Raw genomic sequence first — 10,734 nt, forward strand, 5'->3', positions numbered from 1 at the left:
ATGCACAAAAATAGTAATACAAAAGGATGGGATAAAAAGCAAGCATTTTTACTTCTTAAAGATAGCAGGCTGAAGATATTAAAAGATATTAGAAGTTGCTAAATTTTAAATGGTCTATATCATAAACCATGGGTCTACACAGTTTTCCCAAAAGAGAGAATTTTCACTCACTAATAAAATAACCACAAACAAATTCTGGCTAAAGAAGCCATTAGAAGTTACAGTATAAGCCCCAACTATAATTACTTATGTGTACAGCCCTGGCCTACAGGTAAGCGCATCTCTGACTGTGGCATTCTAAGGAAGCCTGTGGGAGAACAAGGGTCACCTGAAGCCCGGCTCTAACCTTGGCCTTGCCGAGGGCGGTGGTTTTCTCCCGCAGCTCCGCGTACTGCCTTTCAGACTCATGCAGGGCGGCTTCCACGCCGTCCATCCAGCTGGAAAACTGCCGAACGTCGTCCTGATAACTTGTCCACTTAGAAAGAGCTCCTTCAAGTTGACTGAAAGGGATTTGAAAGAAAAGTAACCTGTATTGAGAATCTTCTGAGTCTGGTGTCCACTCCAGCCATCAGGGGGTCCAGAGATCAGGAAAGGGTCAGGCTTGGGAGCACGCAGGCTGGCCAGGGCTGATCCGATCCGAGTCGAGGTCTCTGGCAAGGACAGCCTCAGGAAGCAGGGGACAGCTAAATCCAGGCCGACAGGCAGAAAAGTGGGACTGGACATAAACCCGAGAGTCAGTGACCAGGGGACACAGACACAGGGAGGAGCTTGAAGGTAAAACCAGGAGAGATCCCCTGAGATGGGTCTTTTCTGGAGCCAAAACTCTGGGCAGGGAGAGAACCACCACTGAACTCTTATCAAGTTGAGCAGGACAATCGGAGCAGGAGAGAAAGAAGGGAATTACTAAAGGAAGGAAAGAAGACCCGAGGAAAAATAAGCACAGTAACCATCTCACCTGAGACTTAAAAATCAGAAAATCACAGTGAAAAACAGGCAACATTTCCTGACTGGTCTAATTATTAAAACTTAATTATTTCTCTTACAGACAAAGTAAGCACTTCCTTGTCTTATTAGGCATGTTATATTTTTAATTCCATCAATCGTTTGTGTCAAATTTTCCACCATGTTTTGGGGCCTTTTGCAGCGGACATTGTCAGTGAGCCCCCCCGTATGTACTGCCAGACCATAGCAGTGCAGATGCCGCCACTGCACTCTGAAACCTCTTAGCCCGAGGACATTCTCTGGTCCCTGATGTCCTCTCAGCTCAAGGACAATGTAGACAAGCAGTGAGGGGGGTGGAGGGGGTTGTTGCCCCCTGGGGTGACCATCAACTGCCCTCCTGACTCATGGGAGTTTGTTCACGAATACCCCAGCTTCCCTGCCCTTGGGGATAACTCTGAGGCACCTGCTCTGCATCAGCTCCCAGCAATGCTGAGCCGGATTAAGCCCCAGCTGCCCATACATAATAACTCGTTTGATAATATACCCTTTATCGGCTGCCCCACCCCTTCCCCATCTCTCTTTCACACTGGGGTTATCTCCCAAGTAAATGACTTGGATGTCATCAATACATCACTACATTATGAAACATTTATTTATCTTTTGATCTTCAAGCAGTGAACAACAGCAAAATGAAACATGCATTTTTAGTTATTTTAAAATGTAGGCATAGTATTTGCAGATCAACCTAAATGCAAGATTATACCTGCCAGTTTCTTCTGTTCTAATAAGAAAAATGAAAGAAGCAAAGACAGGAAGAGAAACAGAAAGAAAGAAAGAGAAAAAGAAAGAAAGAATAAATGAAAGAAAGAAAGAAAAGAAGTTCCCAAGAATGGTCTGTCACTGAAGCACCACAGTGACCTTTAGTACTGGTTTGCCAGGGCTCAGCTGCAGGTTCACTCACCTTTTACATCGAATCCCTGCAGACAGCAGGGCTGCCCACATATCCTTCACACTCTGCAGTTGCTGCTGAATAGCAGGAATGCCTTCGGGAGAGGTATTCTGAAGGACAGATTCTCCCCTGGTCACTACCATTTTCATCTGAATCTCTTTTTCCTGTTTCACTGATAATAGAGCCTATAAAAACAAATACAGAGGTCCTTTGTCATTTGCATGTTTAACATCTCTGGCTTCAAATATTGCAGAGCTCCTGAAGATAGTAGCATGATATGCAATCCTGTTGGGCCATGGAGCTCCTAGGCTACTCGGGTGGAGGGTGGGGAAGCCTTTTGCTGGTGATGCCAGTAACCAGTCACCAGTCACCTTTTGGTGTCTAGAAGACTTGGCTTTGCAAGTTGGGGTCTTCTCTGACTAATCTCTTCCTTACACTGATGTTTTATTTTACTGGTTTTAACAATGGAAAAATATACTACAGTAGAATTCACGAATTCTCAAAAGTTATAGGATAAACAGCTTATAAATGTTAAGATCTCTAACACAACGACCCTATAGAAATAAATTATGCATTTCAAGTTCATAAGCACTACTTTTTTTCTATATAAGATGTAAGTTTTGTTGCAAAGTTATAAAGCTGGTAATATCACCTAAAGGGCAAAGCTTCATCTCTCTTCTCATCTGGATCTTGCCAACCTCTACAGCCCCAGCTTCAACCACCCATTGCCACCTGTTTCTGTTGCAGCAGTAAGGAACCGCCGTGCTGTTTCTTTCCTCCAGGTTTTGCTCACATTTTTCCCCTCCGTGGTACCATTCTCAAAACTCTACCCAGTCATCTTTGCCAGGATAACGCTCTCCATTATTCTTAAAAACTCAGTTTAGGTACTAGACTTCCTAAGAAACCTGCTCCAATTTTGAACCCTATCGCCCCTGCACGGCTCCACTCCTGGGTGTCTATCCATATCTGCTATCGTCTTCTGTATTTTAACCTCCAGCCTTATACAATGAAAGCCTTGAAGACAAAGACCATATTTTATTGGCCATTGATTCTTTGGTGTCAAGACAGAGTGCCAGACTCCTAGAACACACCCAGTATATGAATGAATGGAGGTTAATTATTTTCATCACAAATGTAAAATAAAACTAATACCTTGGGATGGGAGAAAATTGCCTAAATAATACAGGCAGGCAAGTGAATTGAATAAGATGAAAAATGTTCTTCCCTATAAAATGCTCATCAGAATATTTTCTCAAAGGGCCGGCCCCGTGGCGCACTTGGGAGAGTGCAGCGCTCGGGAACGCAGTGGCGCTCCCGCCACGGGTTCGGATCCTATATAGGGATGACCTGTGCGCTCACTGGCTGAGTGCGGTGCAGTCGACACCAAGCCAAGGGTTGCGATCCCCTTACCGGTCACAAAAAAAAAGACAAAAAAAAAAAAAAAAAGAATATTTTCTCAAAGGGCCGGCCCCGAGGCGCACTTGGGAGAGAGCAGCGCTCGGGAACGCAGCGGCGCTCCCGCCACGGGTTCGGATCCTATATAGGGATGACCTGTGCGCTCACTGGCTGAGTGCAGTGCAGTCGACACCAAGCCAAGGGTTGCGATCCCCTTACCGGTCACAAAAAAAAAGACAAAAAAAAAAAAAAAAAGAATATTTTCTCAAAGTAAATATGTCTGTAATATAATTTGAAAATAGCCTCTTAAATGGCTATCAAGCAAGTAATCACATTTGGGGTTTGTTCTCTTTTATTTTTGTAAATCATCTATGGTTGAGTGCAGCTGGGGTCAAATCGTTCAGCAATGCTTAGACAAGGAGGCTCACACCCACAAAGCGTTCTAAAGTTTCTTGTAGAGAGACGGAGACATAATCATGCCAGGCAGATGGAGACTTGAGAAATTTCTAGAAAAAGAAATTCTGTAAGTTAGAAATATTTCTCTCGAAAATTGCGTACCTCAAGCTTGAGCATCCTGCTGTCCAGCACACTTTTGTCCGATGTCGGGTGGCAGTAAGAATCCAGAGTGTGAATGGCATCTGTCATCCAGTCTTGCAATTCTTTAATCCCGAGAGAGAACTGATTGTGTTCTGCAGCAATTCTATCCATTCTTGACACTTTCTCCTGGAAATGACAAAAATGGTTTTCTGGCTGTCCACTTCACAGAGCCTTCACAGCCTAGAGCTACTCACATTATAAAGCTAACAGTTTGTTTGAAACAACCACAGTCAGTCATAGCTGTATATGCTTCACAGGTATGATGTAAGTCTGTATTAAGTTGATGAGATGTGAAATGTCTTCCTAAATAGTAAACATATTAGAATAACTGAATCGAAAAGCAGAAAAAATTATTTTAATGTCCCTCAACTTCTTTATGACAATCACGATTTGTTTTTTTTAATCAGTAAAATTTCTTCCTAATGCCTTGTCTGGCAGACTAATAAAAGCAGTTTCCAGCTTTTGCATATCACATTAGGCTAAAATGATACTACATACCCATATGTCCTATATGGTAGCCAGAGTTCTAAAAAATTATAATCTGAGATTTTGTAATATCCCTAAATTTTTAAAGTTGTGACCATTCATGTGATTTTACTTATTAACTACAGGTCATATTCAACACAGTGAAGACATTATAAGAACAGTCTATAGCTCTTAGAACATTCAAATATCTATTACTTGTTGGTATCTACCTAAATACAATGAAATAGAAAGATGTCCTTAATTCATTCTAACTTTAGATATGTGCCAGGTGCTCTAAACACAGAAAAAAGCAACATTCATAAACTAAAGATGGGTAAACATGTGTTTAAACATCGACTATTTACTCCAAGACCTATACTAATGTGACTAGCTCAATGATGTTTTGTTGAAGATTCAAATTAGCAGACCAGAAGCAAATCCACACTAAAATAGGTGAGCATAATTTAAAGAAAAATCGTGGTAGATTCCCTACATTCTAAACATGTGAAATTAACAATATGGGGAATAAATGTTACAAGCCACATGAAGCTCAAGATAGGCTTGCACCATAAAGTTCAAGATGGGTCTGCATTAAACCAGCTGAATGCTCTAAATGAGGTCATTATGGGATTCCATTTACTTTTTTCTAAGCTATTGAAAAGAGAGATAATCAGTTATATGTGGCATTGCCAATTTTGAGCTCTGCTCTGGAATCTGAACTGAAACTACCAATAAACACATCCTCCACTACTATGAGTATAATGAATAAAAGAAATTTAGACAAATTTTTAAAAATTACCCTATACTCCTATATTTAGTTCAATAAAATTTAAATTGCCCTGAATTCATGTTTTTCTAAAGCAATTTAATCTGAGATTCTTCAGAACAAAAACTCTGAATTTTGCCGTAAGTTTATGCTCTGAGTCTTCAAAATCAAAGCACTGGAGAACATCATTTCAAGATTAAAAGGAATATTTTGTGCAATAACAGAGACTGAAAGTCTCTTCCATCTTTGAAGTCTCCCGGGTCTTTGCAGAGAACCACATTTAGCTGGTGCAACACAAATGATTAATTCAGATTGCAAGCTGGAGACACCACACCGACGGCATGTCAGGAGGGACACCCTGCACGACCTACCACACCTCCAGGTCTGCAACATCAGAACCACACTCACACACAGCACGCACCAGGCGTTACCTTTGTTAAATTGCTTAGCGCTAGATACTGAGAAGACAGCTGCGACACTCTGTGCATAAAGCTCTTGCTGGCAGCTTGTCCTTCCCACAGCTGCTGAGCTTTCTCTTTCAGCCTGTTGAGCTGAGGCTCGTAGCAGTGTATTTCCTCAAGGACAGACTGAAAAGCACAAGCAAGTTACTATTCAGAGGCTGGGGGAATGCACATCTCGGGCGAAGCTATGGCCTGGAGAACATGGAAATCAGCATTAGCAAGCAATCGGTGTACCCTGAAGGCTTTATCAATTCCAAGCTACACACAGTGAGCACGACAGGAAGGAAACAAAGCACACCCCAAAGGAAAAGCAGAAACATAAAATCGGTGCAAATAGGGAGAGGATACACTCCATGCGTCTGAAAGCTCGTTCTACAGAGGAGGGTATGAAGCTGAGTGACTCGGCACCGGGGGCCTCATCACCTGCAGCTTCTGCTGCTCTCTCCTCTTGGCCGGCAGATCGTAGAGGCGATTGCTGCTCTCATGGACCATCTTCTCGGTTTTACTCAGCCAGTCCTGTACAGGCTCAGCACTCACTTCAAAGTCCTTCATTTGGATCTTTAGATTCTACAAGGTTTTACAAAGTGTCAGGGAATTTAAAAAAAATTTCATAGCAAGTCCAAAGTCCTTCACTTGACTTCCAAAACCCACCCCAATATAGCCTCCTCCCCTTCTGGAACATTCCTTCCTCTACCTTGGCACTCGTATAATTTTTAAATATCCTTTAAGAACTTTTTATGGCTCTACTTTTTAAAATACAATATTTGCTTTCACAACTAGATTACAACCTCCATGAGGGGAGGGCCTGTGTCTTACACTTCCTGGGACACACCATGGTACCTTGTAGGAATATAAATAAATGTTAGTAAACATTCTGTTGATTTTGACTAATGATGGGACAAGAAGTCACATACATACATCATTTACATGCTTATTATGTTTTTAGAAAACAGTTTTTTTCTGATTTATAAAGAGATAAGAAATACCAAATAGTGTCATGTGCTTATCACATAAGAATGTTGTAAATACTTTCATAGATACTGTGTGGGTACCAGTAGCTGTAAAATGCACTTGATAAAGTTTTATATGGTACCATTTCGCATTAGCAAAGGTGTCTACATCCACTCTTTATTACTTAACAAGTCCTAGATTGATGTAAATTTGAATTTGTTATTTATGAACCAATTAAAGGCTTTAAAATTAACCAGAACTTTAGGTCATTTTGTCAAAGAGCAAGTCCATAAAAGTTAGCTGAAAAATCTCTGTAGCAAGGACCAATGTAATGTGTGGGAGAAAGGCTCAGGTTCCATCTGTATCTGGTCCAGGATGTCTACAATGTGGGGAGAATTATGTCTGCCATGCTCACCTCTGAGGGAGATGGGTTAGCTGTGGGAATGCCCTCGAAAGTTAACACTGCCTCACAAATGTCAGTTATCAAGGCAACTCCTGGAGTATTCTACTAAAATGTAAGCTTCACAAGGGAGGGATTTTTTTCCTGTTTTATTCTTTGCTGTATCCCCAGAATCTAGAAGAGTCCTTGGCAAATGGAAGATAGTCAACAAATATTTGTTGAATAGTTAAATAAATTCATAAATTCCAGGTGTTTCCATCTTCCTTGTTGCTGGAATCTCATGGGGCCATTGAGCAGGGAAAACTGGAGGACTGTGATCAGGAACTTAGTTTCTACAAAGAAAGGGCACTGAAAAACAGAGTATTAGGGGCTCGGTCAGAGGTCTAGTACAAAAAAAATTGGGTCTTTTTCCAAGGCTTGCAGTCACAGGATCTGAGCAAGGGGCCTAGGTAACAAAAATAAGGATGAGATTTGATATTAAGTTCTAACATTCCTCCTAAACTCCTAAAGTTATTTATATACTTTTAAAAATACTATACAGAGGTGTATTGGTTCCCATTAAATATTCATTCTGCATGTTTTCCCAACTATTTCTCCAATGGTTTCAATGACCACTAACAAATTCTCAAAGCCCCATATTTATAAAACTGTATTTATACCGCATTTTGAGATGATGGGTTTGAACTTGTTTCCACTACTTTCGAGCTATGAGATTATTTGACCACCCTGTGGTTAAGATAAGAGAGTTCCTGTTCCATGGAACGGTTGTGAGGATTAAATGCAGATTTGTTCGTGTTACGTGCCTACAACACTGGTGAGATCTCACTACCGCTGTTCCTGCGGCTCTACCCTCTCTCTTGAGCTTTGCACGCGTGCTAACTGCTACTTTCCTGGTCACTGGCCCCTGAAAATCTTGCAGGCACATCAAATGTAATGCATATTAAACTGAATAAATTTTTGCATCCCCTCCAACACTACTTTTGCTACTATATGCATGTCTCAATTAGTGGCATCACCATTCACACCACCTTCCAAAGTAGAAGCTGAGGATTCAAACTTAACTTCTTCCCCATGCCCCTCATCTAATTAGTTACCAAGTCCTCTTGTGTTTTACCTCAAAGACAAATTCTCTATCCTATTGTTATCACCTTAAGTCAGGCCTTAGTCTCTCGCATCTGGATCATTATGAAAAGCTTTCTCTAGTCTTCCAACTACTTCCTGTCCCCCATTCTGGTTTACACTGTGGTCAGAAAATTTACGTGTTTATCTCCAGCTTAAAGATCTGCAGATTCCTCACTCAGTCTTTCTCAAACAGGCCCTGGGAAAAAATTAAGTCCTAGTGTCCTAAAGCATCCATTCTACATAATGAATTAACTTCTGACCTATGCATCTAGCATAGCACGGATTATGTTTCATCCTTGGGAAAATTGTATCTGGGGTTCAGATTAAAAAACCCTGGTTGAGAGTCAAGGTCAAATTGCTTAGTACACAAGACATTATAGGATCTGGCCCTAATCTTCATCTCCAATATTATCTCTTTTGCTCTTCTTGCAAAATTTCGTGTTGGTGTCAAAGTTCTCAAAGTCCCCCATTCATAGTTGGCACTTATGACTCCCTGGCCCTGTGCCTTCAATTGCTTTTACCTGAAATGCATGTCAGCCTAGGTAAATTCAAAGACCACTTGATTCAGTCAAAATGTCACTTCTCTGGAAACCTTCCTTGATTTCTCCGAATAGAGTTAATGGCGTCCTTCTATGAGTGACTACCACCTTTTCAACATATCTATGTTATTATTGTAATCATCTCTTACATACTGTTTCCCCTTTAGAAAGTAAACTTCCCAAAGCAAGGCAAAAGGTGAACCCTCCTGTATTCTTTACATAGTGCCTGGCACATAAGAGGCACTATTATGTCTGATGTGGATTAAATGTCCCCTAAGACTCACTGAAGCTTAGCCCTCATTGTAACTGTTAAGAGGATGGGAAATCCTTTTATGGTAATTGAATGGTGGGGCTTGAAGAGGTGAATAGATTGTGAGGACTGTGCCCTTGTGAATGGATTGATCCATTCATGGAGTAATGGATGTGGCTCTGATGCCTTTAGAAGGAGAGCGAGTGAGAAGGTTAGTTCATTCTTGCTCAAGCCATTCACCATGGGACACCCTGAATCACTGTAGAGCCACCATCAAGAAGGCCTCATCAGAGGTGTTCCTTGGACTTTGGACTTCCCAGCCTCTAAAACTGTGAGCCATAAGTGTTGGGTTTTTGTAAATGACCCAGTTTCAAGTATTTTGTTATAAGTGACAGACATGGACTAATACAATGTATCTATTCCTAATGGGATGGAAGGAAGGGAGGGAGACATGGATCAAATAAGAGTTACACCTGTCATGAGGAGAAAGGCAGATTAGGAAAACAGGCAATTCCTGACCTACTACCTACTCTTGAGCTTGAACTAGGTAATCTTGCAATCAATGCTAGATATACTACACTCAACAGCTGATGCTTTGGAGCTCAGGCCACATTGCCTGTACGGTTAAGGGTAAATTTCTAGGCACCGCACAATGGTTATCACTCTATTAAATGAAGGATGCCTGCCATGACAGAACAGCAAGAGAGAATTCAGTGGTCTTATATAAAGACCACTGAGGTCTTATGAAAGAACTGGGGAAGCACACATTTTCCTCTTCCTGAATATTAATTCCCTATTATTTTTTTTTCTAACTGCCATTTATATGGTCACAATCAAATTAAACATCTATTCTTCCAGGAAGTGTTATTTTAAAAGGAAAAAATACTCACTCCCATGCTTCTAAATTTTCTTCTAAGAGAAGAGTTATACATAAAAAAGATGATCTCAGAAGAAAAAAATCATTGCATTGTGGCAGTAAGTATGTTATGGTTATAATAAATTCAGCTTATATTGTGTCTGGAGAAAATGAAATTGTGTAAACACCCTCTCCTTGCATACTTAACTCCTAAAAACTTATTACCTGATATTTGCATTAGTTATAATATACCCTCTTATCCATAGCATTTTATAGCCTTACATGGATATTTCTGTTCATTCTTCCAGAACAACTTCCAAAATTGAGGCATTTTAAATGAAATATTAAGTGCCATGCTTAAATATAAAATTGGTTGTTCCTATTGGGAAAATGAATGGCCAAGTCTGTGATCATAGACCCTACCATGCAAGAAGCTGTTTAATTCCTCAGGAAGGCTCACACTTCTAGCACGGAGCTATTTCTTACAGTTATCCAGTTGTCCATTTAAATTTAGGGAGGGATGACCAAAACCACTGACAAGGGGGCTTGGATATATTGAAACTGTGGTTTAACAAACAACAACAAACAAATGAACAACACAGAATATGCCCATGTGGTTGGCTATGTTATACCTCTAGGGCGGATTCCTTTTGGTGGAGATTTGAATGAAAATTTTTCCAATCTTCTTTTGCAGTTGCAACTTTGGCCTGGATACCGTTAGCTTTCTCTTTGGTCAACAGAGTACTCAAAAGCTCTCCTTTAGATAGCATCATGTTTAGCTTGTGCTGTCCATTTTCACTTTCTGACAAAAACTCCTACAAAGAAAAATATAAAATTAGGCATAATACAATGTTCCATGCTTTAAAATAATTTGATTTTTCTATGTATTTCCCAATGAAATCAAAGAAAAGAAATAAACTATTTTTATTATATATATTAAATGATCCAGCCCTTGCTTTAATTATTTATTTGCAAATTATTTTATTCACCAATTTATAAATTATTTTTATTTACCATTCTAAATTCTGCAATTTATTTTAT

General features: G+C 40.3%; 1 protein-coding gene across 1 annotated transcript; it reads right to left on the bottom strand.

Moving 5' to 3' along the window:
- Positions 1-346: 346 nt before the first annotated feature.
- On the bottom strand, positions 347-10,508 carry LOC103583200 (nesprin-1-like; the record flags this gene model as incomplete). Its single annotated transcript, XM_008564586.1, has 6 exons — positions 347-500; positions 1,904-2,076; positions 3,845-4,009; positions 5,546-5,701; positions 5,999-6,142; positions 10,326-10,508. Coding segments are annotated over 6 exons (975 nt in total), but the record flags the coding sequence as incomplete, so codon positions are not given.
- Positions 10,509-10,734: the final 226 nt, after the last annotated feature.

The sequence above is a fragment of the Galeopterus variegatus genome, unplaced genomic scaffold (assembly GCF_000696425.1).
Source record: "Galeopterus variegatus unplaced genomic scaffold, G_variegatus-3.0.2 Scaffold20516, whole genome shotgun sequence".
Lineage (NCBI taxonomy): Eukaryota > Metazoa > Chordata > Mammalia > Dermoptera > Cynocephalidae > Galeopterus > Galeopterus variegatus.